At 35.8% G+C, this 19,520-nt stretch overlaps 1 protein-coding gene across 11 annotated transcripts in view; it reads right to left on the reverse strand.

The window, feature by feature from the left end:
• LOC123537945 (dystonin-like) overlaps positions 1 to 19,520 on the reverse strand; it is a 145,713-nt gene that overhangs the window by 37,044 nt on the left and 89,149 nt on the right. For 10 of the 11 annotated variants that reach the window (XM_053530506.1, XM_053530502.1, XM_053530499.1 and 7 more), the window contains 7 exons: positions 19,329 to 19,457; positions 18,673 to 18,843; positions 18,190 to 18,345; positions 17,789 to 17,995; positions 16,861 to 16,971; positions 13,155 to 13,178; positions 2,191 to 2,363 (listed from right to left, as the gene is read on the reverse strand). In XM_053530506.1, the coding sequence (XP_053386481.1) occupies positions 2,191 to 2,363; positions 13,155 to 13,178; positions 16,861 to 16,971; positions 17,789 to 17,995; positions 18,190 to 18,345; positions 18,673 to 18,843; positions 19,329 to 19,457 (971 nt within the window). The remainder of the gene's footprint in view (positions 1 to 2,190; positions 2,364 to 13,154; positions 13,179 to 16,860; positions 16,972 to 17,788; positions 17,996 to 18,189; positions 18,346 to 18,672; positions 18,844 to 19,328; positions 19,458 to 19,520) is intronic. The other variant, XM_053530500.1, reaches the window with a different exon arrangement.

Consider the following 19,520-nt stretch of genomic DNA (forward strand, 5'->3'; position numbering starts at 1 on the left):
AAAACATATCTCCAACTCTTACAGTCATAAGATCATGGAGAGAAATCTCTCTAAATCTCATGTGGTCTGAATGATGAAGAGGCAGGATCGAGACCCTTTAATAATAATATCACCTTCTTAAAGATACACTGATTAAAATGATATAAAAATACAACCAGTTACAAATCTGTTTTTATATTTACTGATCTTCCATACAGCACAATACAGAATTAAATCCAATGCTCAAAGGTTGGTAAAATTTATGTTTTTTACCCACTTTGTTGCCTATAATTATAACGAACAGAAAAAAATTACCTGAAATGAATCATCAACAATTTGATTACAGAATGACAAAAAGTCAATTGCCTACTGGTATTTGTTATTGACATAAGATTACACCTGAATAAGTGATTAAAACAGCATGTTAAAGTAGGTGATAAAGTCATTATGAGGTGTGATAAGAGTATTGAATTTGCTACCAGGCCTGGAGAAGGAAATATTTTGTTGGATTAAAGCAATGTTGATAAAATCCTGATAAAATGAAAATTATAATCCTCAAAATAAATGTATACATGTCTTATTTTGGAGAGAAACTAAAATTATTCCAAAGCAGTACACTTCTTAAATATAACAGCTTTAGACATGGGACAGCTTAAACCTTATAAGGCATGTCAGTACTGACAGTCCCAGGGGTTTAATTAAAGATTTCCCTTTGCTGTAGTGGTTTGAATTCCCAGCTACTTCTCTTGATGCAAACAAAGTTCCAAATTGGGAGGACCCGAGCTTCGTCTACTTCATTAATCAATCATGAAACCCCTTCAGTCCTGTTAACATAACTTTAAGACTGGAGCTGTGGCACAGTTTTTTTGCTATTTCAGTTTCTTAAAAATTCTTTATTTTCTTATAATATATGCAGTTTGCCCTTTAACAGGACCACTTTCATTACAACATTCATTAATAATGCAAGTTGGTTCACAGGTCTGACAATAAACTTACATGAATTTATGGTGACGGCTTTAGAGCCTGCTCTATGAAAAAAACCTCACTTGCAGAACACCAACAAATGCTATATTGATGCCATTACTGACACCCTATTTGGAAGTTTTACCAGCACTTACCAATTCAGGAGAAAACCTCGATTTAGTTATGGCTAAAATAAACTATATGTAACCAAGAATAATATCATTCTCTACTTTAATCTACATTAATGCTGTCCTAACTGGTGTATGAAAAGACAAAATGTAAATAAACACCAAAACAAAAACAATGCCAGATGCCCATTGATCAATACACACTGGATAGTGTTTCCGCGATCGCTATAAATAATTAACGAAACAACGACATAACTGGATTTTTTGTTGTCTTTAACATATCCGTACACAAGAAACACATTATTCATCATAATGTAACTGAATTACACATTTCAAAATTCTCGTGTTTACATTTAAATTCCACCTGACTTTCACATTTACCTGGGTGAAATCATCATTAAACGCGGTATCGCTAACTGGCCCCATTTCTCCTCTTCGGAGCCCATATCCGTCCCTGAATCTGACGCCAGTTTGAATTTGTATTCAGTTAATCCAAATAAAACAGATTACTTCTTGTGTTTTCCGTATTTAAAATCTTTGTCACAAAATTTCAATTACACACCAGTCACTCTTGATTGACATTTAATATACGGAACCCTTTTGTCCTCATCCCAATATCCTCGGTGGGCGGTAACTTTAGAAGTAAACCGAATGATGAATGAGTCACACTTCATTAATTTACACAGGTATGGGGGGCAGCTCAAAAGTATCAATTTTACAACTAATTGCCGGGCTTCTGCTGCTATATTTTTGTATTCAAAATGTGTTATTGCACAAGAATTCCCGAAATAACAATACAGCAACGAAAACAGACGGTAGACCAGCCGGCGCATGTATCCACTTAAGAGGGAGTGTTTGCCGTCTGCATTTTCATTAAAGCGAGACGATTCTAATCTGTTTTTTCCCTGTTTTGGACTTGATCATGTTATACAAATGCACTTATTTACAGAAGGTAGGTCTACCTAGACACCTAGTAGGAGAAAATAAGAGATGCCGTTTCCCTCTAAATGCAAATAAACAGCTACTGTATTAATTTTCACGACTTTGGTGTATAAACGCGTTCGGGATGAGCAAATAAACTTAAGGCCAATGATGGAATATGACTAATGGCATATCTTACCTCTTTGATACCACAGAACGAACAGAATTCCATTTATTTTTTAGATCATCTAGCATCTGCTGCAGTTCCTCGCGCTCAGGATCGGTTTTGGTGCATCTGTCCTTCAGATTACGACCAAGACGGGAAGCCGAATAAAATGCAGGGTGTTTGGAGGCAAGCTGATGCTGGAACCTCTGGAAACAGGAATAAAAGTGGGTCAGCAAAAAATTAACGTGGTAAGTTTTTCATGAAGCCAGGATACCGATTAAACTGAAATTAGGTGTAATAGACAAGATCTGTGCAGACAACCTAGTAATATTCAAACTCAAAAACGTCCAAAAAGACTGAAACTAAACGTCCTAAAAAAACTGAAAGTAACAGCTTTTTAGCTGCGATGTTGACAACATTACCACACGTGCATCTTGTTTTAACGTTAATGGAGAAGTTGCAAAGTCTGGCAGATCTGAGTTTTCGACAGGTACAAAAAACTTTCTTTTGCCATTTAACAGGCAATGCATACAAGTAGGAATGACGGGTTTTGATTGGGTAACATTTTTTTTTTTGCCCACTGGTTGCAAGAATTTTGTTGGCTTCCATATTCATACATACTTGATAATTAAATAAATGTTTCTAAACTGAATAATGCGATAGAACATAGAATAAAGATGTACTGCTTATCTCAAAAGTACACGCATTATTTCTGATGTACAGCAGTTTCTAAAAATGTATGAATTTTCAACATAAAGAATTTTACAAATTATTGCTTTCATTTAAGATCATTATAACATGTTATGGGTGAAAAATGCAACATGTTTTACAAATCTACCTGTAATTTAACTAATCTCCCGCAGAAATTAAATAAAACATGCCCGTCAAATAATCACAAGTTGTGACCTTTTGGTAAACACAGACAATTTTCCCATGCATCCGATACCAAGTTACTTTGAAATTTGATACCAATATCTCTGCCTTAATAAATACTTTGTGAGAGCCACATCTTTCTAATGTGTATTAATCTAAATAAATTATACCTAGTTAAACTAAAGACTAGCAAATAAACTCGGTTCAAAAAATGCATAATCATTTGGAAAGATGTGAATTATAAATGTACTAAGTTTGGATACATCACGTCAGAAATGTCTGAAAAAATGTTCACTCTTAAAAAACTTGAAAACACGTACGTATTTTCATTACAGTGCTCTGCTGATCTTTTCTACATTGCAATATTGAACGAATTAGAACATACAGAAGAAAGTACATATTCTAAAGACCGTTCCAACGACCAAAATGATATAGACGATGTTGAAACGAGAGAATATCATTTGCAGCCTATGTACGCGCTTATTTTCAGTTGGTGGTCTATGTTCGGACAGGTAAGTTTTTTTGTCTTCCAAAACAAACACCATTAGTATCTGGTGTCTGATGACAAAAGAAAGAAATACAATCGGGCGTAAAGCTACACCCTGTTCCATACCCGTGACAGTAGATAAACAGATGCTTATGGCGATATGTGATTATTATCTTCAATTACTGCAAATAATGAGCGTATATGGTGACAAGTTTGAAATATGACTCAAAATGAACTAAAACATAAATGTCCACTTAATATCAAATGAAGTATACGTTGCAATGTAATATATGCGGATGGAGGACAAATTTTGACATTATACTGGCATTCATTATTTCTCCTGAATGAAATGTCGAGCCGATAGTTCAATATGAATGGGAAGTTTTATCTAAATTGATAATTTGCAATCCACGCGGACACTTATGCCAAAAATGACATAATTACATAATTACGAACAGAGAAATTGATTTATTGGGCGACATAAATCTTCAATTTAAAAGTCACCTGATCTGTTTTCTTACAGATAATTGTAAAATACTATATCGTAATGAACTAAAAGTGGTGCCTAAATTTGGCCATATGCATTGAAAGTTTGAAAATCTGTGATACGGAAATAATAAATCAAATCAGAAAACTCTCCAGCAAGCATTGTTTATGAAAAGTATATAAAATTACCTATTTTATCAGCACTGCATCGAATCCCAACGTTAACACACAAGTGTTACACAATAAGGTTGCAGTTCCATTAATAGAATCTTATCTTACGCTTTTGTCGTTAACATATTATAATGTGGATGTTTTCAGAATGTATTTCAACTTGTTCTCAATTCAATAAAAATCAACATGCTGAATAAAAATATCTAAGTCGAAAAGGAAATGTATAAGGTAATACAACCTGATAAGTGATATCAACTTTCACAAAATTTATACGATACAATGCTACGCTTTGTTGGTTTTGAATTTCATTGACCTCTTTTTTATATTCATATTTTGTAAATTTTACGAAAGAATTTATCAAACTGTCAAATAATAAAGTTTGTACGTAGATAAACCATTAAAGTCACATAAACCAAGCTTACGGTAGAACAACATTTATATCGCCTCTGACAATGACGCTCAAGCAGCAAGAACTCCAATAAGGACATAAAATATTTTTAATGGTCACAATTAATTATTAATTGAACATATAAGCTACTTTTTATTGACCATTATGCTCTTAACAATGTTGCAGAATTGCAAATAAATTTGAGAATGCATATTTACCTAGTCATTTATGGAGCAAATAACATTTTGTGACGAATAACGTTGCAGGAAGATGCAAGACGTGTTCCCGATATACAACGCAACAAGGGGTTGATGCGATGAAGAGAGGGAGGTTTGTACACAATCAGCCGGTTTAAAGTAATGGACCCATAATGACAATTGGCAATTTTCGTGCGCTTACGTATCTTCCATTTGCACAAACACAGTACAGATTAAACGGCACCAAACAGGACTGAAAACTGATTTCACATCTCATTTACACCGAATCAAAACTTTTGTTACCTGCTGGAATCACAGAAATACAGCGAAACCAAGTATTCAGATTCTGCGAGTCGCTCCTCAGGATAATGCATGGGTAAGGCGGTCTTTCCATTTTCTTTTTTCAAATGAAAGTTGTCCTAGAACAATATGGAACTTGCTAATTCGCCTCGTTGTCTAAATGTTAAATACTTTGCCTTCATATATTTGTGACCGAGTCAATGTTGTACACATCCGTACACTCTGAGAGGAATGATGCGTTCTTGGGACTTGGCTTTTCTTATTTGATATTATCCTTGTTTTTTCTTTCAATTCCGTCAGCTTCTGTTGAACAGTTTAGTATATTTCTGGGCAAATTCATCTTCCAGCTCTTGTCAATATTAGGATGATGAAATACTAACTGACATAGATCATGTAACGGTCTCCAAAGATATAAATGTTAGGCTGTATGAAGTACTCATACATCGATGGAATGACTAAAGCTTGTTAAAGAAGGACAATTACTTGTTCCGGTTCAAAGAGATTCAATTCAAACACAAAATAAAGATGTCCATATTGTTTGGGTTCAGTTTTCGATGACAAAGGTATGAGTGAAGTATTATGTACATTTTATTATCGGGCTTTACGATCAATTGAACTCCAAAGATCACCCTAAAGATAACATAGATTGTATCAAATTCCTACAATTTGCTTACATTTTGTGATAAATGTACCGATATTTTGTAAAGCACAGCATTATCTGTACCTGAAATTAATGTTAACAAAACATCTGTAACAACAAAAGAAATTGGAAATAAAGATCATCAAATAAAACATTGATCAGTCGTAATAACATACATATATAACTCAGAAAATGGAAAAAAATGAATAAAACAATTTTAAATATTTGGTATTAAACGGCCGCAACAGATATATAAAAAGGAAACGTTTACTTTACAACTTAGTTTGCAACGGAAACGTGTAATATCACGACAAACAAAATGAATCTTTAAATGTCACATAATTTACTTTTAAGGAAGAAATGAAGACCTTCATTTATAACAATAAAAGGTCGACCGAAGTTTTTTACATGTTCAAGTTCAACCTTGATAGATCAATCATTGTTTTCTCCATAGAGAGTGACTAATCTTCATGGCTGAGATTATCAATTAAAACGCTGTCTTCTTTTCTGATACGCTATCAAATAACAAAAAATGCATAGATCAAAACGTACAAGTCAAACATGTATTCAGCTGAAATTCAAACGTAGCTATTATGTGGATACACATACCGACAGTGTTAAAAAGTGCAAAACCATTGAAACTCCTCAACCACCTGGTCAGGATTCTGAAGTTCCCAATGGTAATACAAAAGATTCACTTACAGAATTCGGTCTTGATGATACTTTATCCGTGAATCATTCCAATGATGTAGAAAAAAATTACAAATAATCACACATAAAAAACGCAAAAAGTGTTACAAGGTTTATAAAATAACTGTGTATTTTCAATGAACAGTGTATGTAAATTCAACCATGTATACATAAACCAATACGGCGTAAGTTCACAAAGCGTTAAGATTACTTCATTGTATCACACAGTAACGTTGATGCATAGGCAAAGTGGTTTGTATATAATTCCTGAGGCGAACAAGAGCACCGCCTTGCGGGTGCTGACGCTCATCTGATTTTTTTGTGTAATAGAAATATTGTCCTACCCATGATTTTCTAAGTCTAAAAAAGGCCATCATTCTTGCAAAAAGCAGGATAGAGTTATGTTTCTTGATGTACAGTGTCCACTTATGATGGTGAAAAACTGTTGCAAGTTTTAAAGCAATAGCTTTGATAGTTTATGAGAAAAGTTGACTTAAACATAATACTCAACCAAGAAAATGATTTTCTAAGTCCAAAAGGGGCAATAATTATTGCAAAAAGCAGGATGGAGTTATGTTGCTTGCTGTACAGGGTCAGCTTATGATGGTGAACAAGAGTTGCAAGTTTCAAAGCAATAGCTTTGATAGTTTATGAGAAAAAGTTGACCTAAACATAAAACTTAACCAAGAAATCTGATATTTTCTAAGTCCAAAAGGGGCCATAAATCTTGCAAAAAGCAGGACGGAGTTATGTTTCTTGCTATACAGGGTCAACTTATGATTGTGAACAAGTGTTGCAAGTTTTAAAGCAATAGCTTTGATAGTTTAGGATAAAAGCTGACCTAAACATAAAACTTAACCAAGAAAACTGATTTTCTAAGTCCAAAAGGGGCAATAAATCTTGCAAAAAGCAAGATGGAGTTATGTTTCTTGATGTACAGGGTCTGCTTATGATGGTGAACAAGTATTCCAAGTTTCAAAGCAAAAGCTTTGATAGTTTAGGAGAAAAGTTGACCTAAACATAAAACTTAACCAAGAAATCTGATATTTCCTAAGTACAAAAGGGGCCATTAATCTTGCAAAAAGCAAGATGGAGTTATGTTTCTTGCTATACAGGGTCAGCTTATGATGGTGAACAAGTATTCCAAGTTTCAAAGCAATAGCTTTGATAGTTTAGGAGAAAAGCTGACCTAAACATAAAACTTAACCAGGCAACGCCGACGCCGACGCCGACGCCGACGCCGACAACCGCTCAAGTGATGACAATAACTCATCATTTTTTTTCAAAAAATCAGATGAGCTAAAAATAATACACAAAACCCTGAAGAGATGGTGTCTTACAAATTTAGTGCAATATACAACTGATGGATTGGTGAAATGCAGACACTGCACACAAGATCAATATACAAGAATGTCTTGAATTTTATCTCTGCTGTTTCGCAGAGAAGGCAAACATATCTTTCAATATGACATAACAAATAATGAAACAAGAGCTGTCAGTGGATAGCGCGCTCGACTATTCTCAGTGCTTGATAGTATAACCTATGAGTAAAACTTTAACATTACAATAAGCATATTCTAAGTCGAAAAGGGGCCATAATTCAGTCAAAATGCTGGATAGAGTTGCCTCCTCCTTTTTACAGATTGGGTCATGATGGTAAACAAGTATGCAAAATATGAAAGCAATATCTCATATGAACTTTGAAAATATTTGGTGTGGTACGCAAACTTTAACATTTATTCTAAGTCGAAAAGGGGCCATAATTCAGCCAAAATGCTTGACAGAGTTGCCTCCCCCTTTTTACAGGCTAAGGTCATGATGGTAAACAAGTATGCAAAATATGAAAGCAATATCTCAATGGACTTTGAAAATATTTGGGGTGGTACGCAAATTTTAACATTTATTCTAAGTCGAAAGGGGGCCATAATTCAGTCAAAATGCTTGATAGAGTTGCCTCCTCCTTTTTAGAGACTGGGGTTATGATGGTAAACAAGTATGCAAAATATGAAAGCAATATCTCAATGGACTTTGAAAATATTTTGGGTGGTACGCAAACTTTAACATTTGTGTGACGCTCACGCTAACGCTCACGCCGACGCCGGGGCGAGTAGGATAGCTCCCCTATTCTTCGAATAGTCGAGCTAAAAAGGGACAGGCAGGTACAGTGTACGAAAGGGTACATAGGCAGGTACAGTGTATTAAAGGGTATAGGAAAAATGGCAAGACTTGTTATTCGGCCAGTACCCTTGCAGTCCTATTATTTAGGTACTGTAGGACAAAAGCTCGATAAGCACACACTAATTTTTTTTGTTCATTTCACAACTCTTTTTTTTTTCAAAACCGTAACTTTTCAGTAAGTTAAGCTATGCGGGCTGGGTGGGAGTGTTGGAGGGGTGAACAAAACAAACTGTTTGCCTGAATAAACGAGCAAAATACATACAGTTAACGCGGGAAAAATCATATTTCACGGATGAATAACCTGCCATCTATGATTTTTTTCACAACTGATAGCCTGTCACTTAACAAGGGATTATGACCTGTGGATTTATATAAATCATCTCTTTGAAATTATTTTTTCTCCTTGAATTACACATCAAGTACAGAGATCAGATAAAGATCAAACGTAAACCGAAAATTGAAATTTACGTGAAAGGAACTGTTGAAACAGAAAAGTATGATGGACGAAGGAAAAGTATGGTCACTTGAAATAAAGTGAGTGAGTTGGGTTTTACGGCGAATCGACACAAAATGGTCATATATCGCCGAAAAATAAAGTTGAAGACGTGCCATCAGGTACACATCTGATTAGAGACGTAAAAGTTCTGTTTATATGATAGTCGTAAGTGTGTGTTCTGTTTTACAACGCTGCAGGCTCTTCAGTGCCTGATTAAAATATCTTAATGAAAAGCAAATAGTATTACTAAGGGTTACTTCAATTATAAGACATTTAAATCCGTGTAATAACAAGATGTGGGAAATAAATAACGCTGTTATAGAATAAGCCCTGACGAAGAAAAATTTAGAAACAAATAATCGGGTAGGCGACATCGTTGACTAAAATGCTGCCGCACCTTGCGTGCGGTAAACATATTACGTGGCATAGGGGATTCTAGGTAGAATCGACCAAAACCTAACCTCAATAGTCACTTTTAGCGGTAAGTCAAACTTAAATTACGAGATCACTCTTCGAGAGTTCAGGCGATCACTGAAAATGATGGTTATGATGATAATGATGACGTCCTAGTGTCAAGACTAAGACATTGTCCTCTAGCGTGGTCTTAATCGATCATCTTGTACCTGTTGCTGTCTTATATTAGTCTAGTTAAATGACGAAGCAATGACCTATCAGTTGTCAGGTCTGACTATGGTATATGGCCATATCTTATGAAACCTGAATATCTGTACAAAATTACAGCAAGTTTCTGTAAAATAAATTATCCCATTCCATATGCCCCAATTCTTCGTTAAACGAAGACTGTGCAATACATCATTCCGTTAAATAACTTCATGCATGGTCTTTTGACTAAAATAGCTCTGCATAAATTTCGGAATAATTTAATGATGGCTGTAATTATTTTTGTGATTTGTTGGCCTACTTGTAAGTGGGTGAGCGAAAATAGTATAATGCACAGCAAATCAACGTAACACAGTCAATATCACCAACAAGTATGAATCTAGGGCTTGAACAAACCAGTTATTAGTATATTTTTACGTAGTAGCGACTGCTCTCCTTTAAAATCCTTACTTTGCGAGATCTTACTTAGTTAAATATACTAGTATACAGTCTAACCTGTCTTAAGCAGCCAGCCAGGGGAAGCAGACAATTTGACCGCTTAAGCCAGGTGACCGCTGATCGGAGGTGCAGCCAGTATTATGTATTTTTCAGACTTCTGACCAGTCTATAGCCTTTAGGCCCATTTCTTTTTGGGTTTTCCATTATTATTTTACCAGGATACAATGACGTGCATTTGCCTTCGCAATACGAATGGTCTTCTTAGCAATCTGACACTCCGGCATGGTTTTTTTTTACTACAAAAATTTTTACAGACAATTTTCCAACTTCAAAACAGTTTGTTTACCATTTTCGCCATTTTGGTAAGGGAAGCTACTCTCGGCGCTTATTATCTACGCTAATTCTAAGATTGCCGTTACGTTCCGTAAAAGATAGAGTGGTTTATACTTTTTTCAAACACAATTAATTTCGTATAAATTTATTAGTATTTTGATGACAGAAGTATAAAAAAGTATAAAAAAAAAATCACAAATATTATGCTACAAAATAGTTATCGAGTATTATCTTTAACCGAGGTCAAACTGTGAACAACAAAATTGACACGAGGTGACACGCTAATTACCGATAATTACTGGCCATTTGATCATAACAAAAGGGGATTACACCTTTGGTTATCAGTTTTAATTGAGAAGCTCATGTCATTTTGTCGTTCTTGTGGTGAAGTCAGGCGAAACTTACCAACCACGTGCTTCTCAAAATCGGGTATCTTCTGTGATTATTGCCTAAAAATAATTGGTTTTGGAAGAAAAATGGCCACTGAAAGGAGTCAAATACGGCGGTCGGGAGGCAATTTCGGTGGCCGCTGGCCGCGGACGGCAGGTGGCCGCTGAATAAAGTGACAAAATAGAGGAAAATCCGTCGGGGGCGTCATAAAATGGCCGCTGAACGGAGGTGACCGCTGATCGGAGGTGACCGTTAGTACAGGTTAGACTGTATTTCGCGTAAACGGACACGAGTTGGCATCGTTTGCTCTTGTGTGCCGCTATATCATAACGCCAAAATTAGTACACATGTGATAAATTTTGTCAATGTCAACCCAGAACGTGATAAGCCGTGGTCTATATATTACTTTTGGAATGCTGCAAACTCTAGCATAGAAATAACAAATATTATAAAGAGAACATGTAGAATATTACTTAAAATGGTTATTATTTTGATAAAGGACATGAGACGTTAATAAACTAAAATAGAGTGAAAGAGTCTTGGAACATTCGACATCCCTTGGGATAAAGCTGCGACATGGTAAGGAAAAAGCCGTTAGATATATTTGGCATTTTTTGTCGTTATAATTTATTCATGTAGCATTGTCATCGTTACAGTTGTTAAGTGGAACATCTGCACACTTAATGGAGGTATAATAAATTGACTTTCTGTCTAATATTTTCACATGTCTTACGAACATGACAACATGTTTATAGCATTTGTTGAGTCTTTTAAGTATGGTGTACAAGCATTACTCTAGTGACCTTTTTACAGTTTTGTTGCAATAGGGGATGAGTCCGTTTGCATGGGAAAGACGCAACGTAAAGTACACCGTCGCCAACAACAAGTTAATAGAAAGCACTATTGCATAAAATAACAAATAATCAAGAAAAATGTTTCTGAAATGTTCTGTAAACCCAAGTAGCCATTCTGGTAGAGTTTTATAATACAAAATTATAGGTTGTTAGAAATCTAAAGATACCTAATTAGAAACTTATAAATATTATTGTCTTGCTATCCATAAAATCTTTTCTTTATGGAAAGTTATATGGTTATATACATGTAAAAGTATGGTAAATAATAATAAATGATAATAAGCCATTTTCAGTGAGACTCTAGAGGTTGAAGACAGAAAGTACATGTTGTAAAGTTGTCTTGTTATGAAGTTATCAACTAAAGTTAAATGTGGTTATGTTGATTTACATGATCGATTGATGTAGTATCTTGAAAAAAAGGCAATGTCATGAGACTATGTCACTTTACATATAACAGTTTCGTGCAGAATTTGAAAACTGTAATATCATGTGGCAAACGAAATAAACATACATTAGTTTTGCATAGGTATTGAAAATAAAGTATCTTATGGTTTAAACGTGTAGCAGTTTCGCCCACATAATTTTCCTAAGGAATTTATAACTGGAATATCAAATGGATATAGGGACTAAAGCATTAGTTAGTTTCACGCAGGCTTTGAAAATAATATATAGTATGGTTAGGTCACAAAGGCAGGAATTGCAAACACATGGAAAATCAGATGATGAGAGACCTAAAGCATGAATTCGTTTTGGGTATGATTTGAAAGGTTAGGTCACAGAAGCAGGATTTGCAAACACATGGAATATCAGGTGATTAGGGGCTAAAGCATGAATTCATTTTGGGTATCTTTTGAAAATGATATATCATATGGCTAGGTCACACCAGCAGGTCTTGTGAACACACGTTTGTCACTTAGCGAGTTGGTTACTGCATTTTGGGCTTACGGAGACGATATTTGCACGTGTTGGGAAAATAAACGACGCCTTTATCATACTAAGACGGAAGAACAGGACATGATAACATGCATAATTTAGAAACATAAGCAATATTTTGGTTGAGAAGTGCTGGATTCCCTGGGTATTTAAAACATGAAAGAGATTAGTCGGGGGTAAGATAAGTAGCAGGAGGGAAGGAACAGGCCGGATATGTACTTTACTTGAAATAGCAAGTAATTAGTTCTGATTAAAGACGCTTTTTACTGATAATGAAAAGTCTAATCAATAAAGGAACACCATATCAATCAATTTAAGAATAATGCCATTAGAACTGAAGGTTACATTTAAACAACGTTTCGGTTTGTGTCTATAGAGAAATGTAGGATGTGAATAAAGGCTCAAACACAGTAGACTGAACAAAGAATCAAGCTTGGTTTTGGTCACGTGTTAACATTCAGCACAACATTCTAGACTAGCAGGAAACAACAAAGGGGTTCAAAACATTGCAATGTATAATACCTCAAGCTCTTGTGTAGCGGAATCCTGTCAAAGAATTGTATACATAAAGCAAACTACAGTCAGAAGATACTGTTGACACAAATGTGAAAGGTTCATGCCTAATAAAACATGCAAACTGGAAGATCTACTTTCTTTTAAATGGCGAGTTACCACCTTTTGATGGTGGACGAAGACTCTAATTTCTTGCATAGACGGGCTCCTAGGTAGAAACACCGACCTTTCCCGGGTCATCTGGACGGCTTCCTCAAATAAATGAATTCAACAAGTTAACTTAAATTAAAAACTAGAAAATGCTTTTGTAAAAAAGCGCATGTCTCCCCCAATGCAAAGTCCTATAGGCAAGAAGTCAATAGGGGTCAGGAGCGAAAGTCAAAGAGACACTGATGGTTGGCTGCAATAGGGATCGTCTACTTGGCATGTCCAGTCATCCCGCTAAATTTCAACACTCTTGGCCTAGTGGTTCTCAAGTCACTGTTCAGGCTCCTGTGACCTTGACCTTTGATCAAGTGACCTCAAAATAAATAGGGGTCATCTACTCTGCATGTCCAATCATCCTATGAAGTTTCAACATTGTAGGTCAAGTGGTTCTCAAGTTATTTCCAAAAAATGATTTTACATGAACAGGCCACTGTGACCTTGACCTTTAATTGACTGACCCCAAAATCAATAGGGGTCATCTACTCTGCATGTTCAATCATCCTATGAAGTTTCAACATTCTGGGTCAAGTGGTTCTCAAGTTATTGATCGGAACTGGTTATCAATGTTCAGGCCCCTGTGACCTTGACCTTTAACGGAGTGACCCCAAAAACAATAGGGGTCATTTACTCTGCATGAACAATCATCCTATGAAGTTTCAACATTCTGGGTCGAGAGGTTCTCAAATTATTGATTGGAAATGGTTTTCCATGTTCAGGCCCCTGTGGCCTTGACCTTTAACAGAGTGACCTCAAAATCCTTAGGGGTCATCTACTCTGCATGACCAATCATCCTATGAAGTTTCATCATTCTGGGTCAAGTGGTTTTCAAGTTACTGACCGGAAATGGTTTTCAATGTTCAGGCCCCTGTGACCTTGACCTTTGATGGAGTGACCCCAAAATCGATAGGGGTCATCTACTTTGCATGTACAATCATCCTATGAAGTTTCAACATTCTGGGTCAAGTGGTTCTTTAGTTATTGATCGGAAATGGTTTTTCATGTTCAGGCCCCTGTGACCTTGACCTTTGACGAAGTGAACCCAAAATCAATAGGGGTCATCTACTCTTCATGACCAATCATCGTATGAAGTTTCAACATTCTGGGCCAAGTGGTTCTCTAGTTATTGATCGGAAATGGTTTTCAATGTTCAGGCCCCTGTGACCTTGACCTTTGACGGAGAGACCCCAAAATCAATAGGGGTCGTCTACTCCAGCAGCCCTACAACCCTATAAAGTTTGAAGGTTCTAGGTCAAATGGTTCTCCAGTTATTGCTCGGAAATGAAGTGTGACGTACGGACGGACGGACGGAAGGACGGACGGACAGGGCAAAAACAATATGTCTCCTGGGGGAGACATAATTCGAATAAGAAATAGATGTTAACTAAACTCTGAACTTATTCAAGTCTTCAAGTGCTGTGTGCTGGCTGTAAAATTTCCCAATACTTGGATACAATGTTGTTACATTTTCCAGTTCTTTGGAATCAAGGAATCTATCTAATTTTATTGTTAATATAACTGAGTTCCACATAAACCAGCCCTAAAGGGTATGAGGGGCATGTCACATTTCTTTACCTCTCGTGAACGGGGAAATTAACAGTGTCTACTAATAATTTGTTTGGTTGCATTCTATGCCTCCAAAGGTTCTTACAGATTTTATCAAATAGATGATAAAGAGTCAATGGCATTTTTCTAAACTAACCTGATGTGTGAACAAATTTGGAATTATCATATGAAACATTAACTTTTGCTTTTCATTTAAGCTCTCAGAATTGTAAGATGGAAGCTTCTAGAAACTCAGCTTTTCAATTATTACTTAACTAGGAAGATCATGTCAATAATATAAAATGAAAATAAAATTAGACATAAAATTTAACAAGGGCTAAATGGAACAAGAGCTGTCTCCATAGGATGACACATGCCCCCGATGGCACTTTGAATGAATAGTTATGGCCAATGTTAGAGTTTAGGACCTTTGACCTACGGACCTGGGTCTTGCGCGCGACACGTCGTCTTACTGTGGTACACATCCATGCCCAATATTTTTAAAATTCAAGCATGAATGACAAAGATATGGACCGGACACGCCCATCAATGCACTATGTTGAAATATGACCTTTAACGTCTGTGACCTTGACCTTTGAGCTACGGACCTGGGTCTTGCGCACGACACATCGTCTTACTGTGGTACACATTTATGCCAAGTTATTTGAAAATCCATCCATGGATGACAAAGATATGGAACGGACACGAATGCACTATCATGAAAAATGACCTTTAACGTCTAAGTGTGACCTTGACCTTTGAGCTACGGACCTGGGTCTTGCACGTGACACGTCGTCTTACTGTGGTACACATTCATGCCAAGTTATTTGAAAATCCATCCATGGATGACAAAGATATGGACCGGACACGCCCAACTATCATGAAAAATGACCTTTAACGTCTAAGTGTGACCTTGACCTTTGAGCTACAGACCTGGGTCTTTCGCGCGACACGTCGTCTTACTGTGGTACACATTCATGCCAAGTTATTTGAAAATCCATCTACCGATGACAAAGATATGGACCGGACACGAAAATTGCGGACAGACTGACAGACCCACAGACCGACAGACTGACAGACGGTTCAAAAAATATATGCCTCCCTTCGGGGGCATAAAAATGTCGTAACTCATATCAAATAAAGAAAGAGTAACAATAAATTTCTGTTGAACCCTCTTAATGTCATCACTTTATGTAACTAGCTAAAGCAAAACAGGCACTGGTGGATTAAATAATTTTTAGGTTTTTTCTACAGCTGCACCTTAAAAATGAATAGTTTATACATGTGCATGTATTAGAATCAGTTATAATGACATTTAAGAATAAATGAATTAGTCAAATAACCACAGCCAGTTACTTATATAAAAATACACTGAAAACGGGTGTCATGCTAAACAATATTTTGTGTACTTTAAGCTGTGTGAAGCACCGCTTTGGAAACATTCAATTTTCATTAATGTTTACATGTAAGACTTAACACTTCTCATTTATAACAATTAAGCATTTCATGTCAATTTTAGTCATGCAATTAGTTAAACAATTTTCTATAAGAATTTTCAACATTCCACATTTTTAGGTGTTCCAAATGTAAACATAAACATAACCTCATGTCAGTGCAAAACATGGTTATCTGAATTGACATTCAGAAACAGTTAACAACTTTTTGCCCTAACAATATATGCACTATAATGTATTAACTAGACAGAAAACTAACTAGAACATCTAAATGCAGAATGAATTGCATCTTACAAAATTAAGTAACAATGATGATTGAAAAGGACAATAATGCCACTTGAATTCTTTAATTACACACATAAAGTATCTAATATCCAAAGTAATGCTTCACAAAAAAAGGTTTCTAATTTATATAAACCTGCTTACTTGTCTAAATTACAAAATAAACATTGTATATAAATTGAATACCCTGCAACCTCATAAATATTCATGCTGTTTTTGACTCCACCCACCTTCAGTTCCTCTACATCCTGTTTGGATGCATATCCAGGGGACATAAATCTGGCAAGTTTTGGTGAACTTTCATCGAGCCAATCACAAAGTGACTTCCAAGCATCATGGAACTGCAGATAAATGTAACATTAGTAACGAAAACAAATGTAAACTAAAAGAAACTCAAGTGTTGTAAAAATAAGCACTTTTTACCAATAAGGGTATGGAATAAAAATCATATTATAGTTATAATATGTGTAAAAGGTCAATTCTTAACAAAAAGATATAAGAAGTATTTTATGTGGTCCTTTAAGTAAATCTGGTGAGGACATACAACTTCCTTTACTAAATGCTGATCAGACATGTCATTTTGATTCTTCCACTGTCTTGTAAATATTAATCCATCCTAAAATTTTACAGAATTGAGAACTGATAACAAACCAGATGTGTAGGCGGGGTACATGTATAACAGCCCAGTAAAGTTTGCTTTTTCTAGGCCTACAATCATTATAGTGTATAGCTACAGATGAATGATGAATTACCTGAGGTATCAGATTTTAGTAAGAAACAATAAGAAAACCAATGACAAGGAATTCAGTTCTTTTAATGTTTTCAAGACTGCGAGAATATTAGTAAGGCAAATGTATTCAATACTAAGATTTGGCAAAATTATGGCACATTGAAAATATATTTGAGCCGCACCATGAGAAAACCAACATAGTGCATTTGCGACCAGCATGGATCCAGACCAGCCTGCACATCCGCGCAGTCTGGTCAGGATCCATTCTATTTGCTAACGGTTTCTCTAATTGCAATAGGGTTTGAAAGCTAACAGTATGGATCCTGACCAGACTGCGCAGATGTGCAGGCTGGTCTGGATCCCACTGGTCGCAAATGCACTATGTTGGTTTTCTCATGGTGCGGCTCATTTTATTTTACAGTACTTACCCTTTTATCCTCCTTGTAAGCCTGTTTGAAAAGCCTTCCCCTTTCATCAGTTCTTCTCAACAATTTCTTCCATCGAAGCCGGATACCAACCAATAGATTTTTTATATAAATGGTATCCTGCTTACGACCGAAATATTTGAGGAAGGTACCAGTCCTATCAAGTGTGTGCATTCTTTCAATCTGGGCATCTAGTTCCATTTTCAATTTCTGGAAGACAAAATACATTCTTATAAATAACCACTAAATAAAACTTCTTGTTTTTACTAAACTTTTTCAACTTCTGTGAAGCTAAATAATTTGACAGTCACATTAAAATACATTTAATTGCTTCTGGACAGGTACAACAACAACACTTGTAAAAACACTATTCTATCCAGGATGTTCATTTCCTGTGTACTTACATTATGTTCTTCCATCTGTTTGACCACTCTATGTACAATCTTGCTAGGGTATTTAAATGCACGTATGGCAACTTCAGCATTATTCAGCCAATCAGTGAAGTTCTTCAGTGTTCCATGAAACTCATCAATGTTGTGTAAATGCTCATCCATCTTGTCCTAGAAATGGAGGTCAAGGTCAATTGTGAGAGAAAATGGAAAATGTAGAAACAACAGCAATGACAAAAAAAAAAAAATAACAATAAGTTAAAACCGAAGTTTATACATGTATTATTATTATTATTATACCAAATTTATATACTGGGTAGCGCCCTTTTTAAAAACAAAACACATTCAAAGGCACTTTACATAGCACAAAGGCAGCCGCTCAGGTGCCAAATTCATCCTCTACTAGTACAGACACAGAGGGATCTGACCAGAGGGACAGAGCAAGACAAAGCACACAGAATACAGAGAGAAATCCTCAGGAATAAAAGTGATAAAAACCTTTCTTTTCTGAGCTCTATCTTTTGTATCATTCCACAGATCCTTGAGTTTCTTCAACCTGTCAGAGATCTGTACAACATCTTCTGGCGGACAAGCCTCTACAAACTCTTGGCCTTTCTCAAGCAACGCTTTAGTTGGCTCTTCCCTCTTCTGTAATTCTTGATGTCTTTCCTACATAAAACAGAAAAATAATTCATGCCATATCTTCTTCAGTACCAATCAATACTCTTACACATGCAATACTGTGAAATTATTTTTATTCGCGTAGGACGAATTTTCGCGTATTTCGCGCTAGAACCGATGTGCGAATTTAAGACCGTGCTATTATTAATTTTTAATCTTTTTTTTTAATTTGAAAATTCGCGAATTAAAGCCCGCGCAAAACAGTCCTTTTTCATGTTTGCGCGAAATTTCATGCCAGCTAATTTAAATGATTTTCACAGTATTTAATACTTCTCTTAAATTCCACTGTCAACTAAATGTTTCAGGCACAGAGCTGTTGTCAACCAATCTCTATTTAGCACAAAAAATCTTCTAAACATTTTAGTCCTCCAATATATTCTGGGCCTTAGGCCCTTGTTAACAAGTATACAACACAAGAAATTAGTAGTCGTATAATATTGCACTCTTATTTCACACAAAGCCGATTAACATACCTGGAACTTTTCAAATTGTTCTTTGGCAGTGTCGGGTAAAGCACCAAAAGGAGTGTTTGATTTGAGCTCGGTTCTCAGATCACTGATCCACTGTATCATGTCATCCACATCTCCGACATATTTCTTCACCTGGGAATTATCGTAAAGCAAGAGTTACATTATATTGAAATGTAAATTGAATTAAATGTAAAT

Source organism: Mercenaria mercenaria, chromosome 18, assembly GCF_021730395.1.
Source record: "Mercenaria mercenaria strain notata chromosome 18, MADL_Memer_1, whole genome shotgun sequence".
Lineage (NCBI taxonomy): Eukaryota > Metazoa > Mollusca > Bivalvia > Venerida > Veneridae > Mercenaria > Mercenaria mercenaria.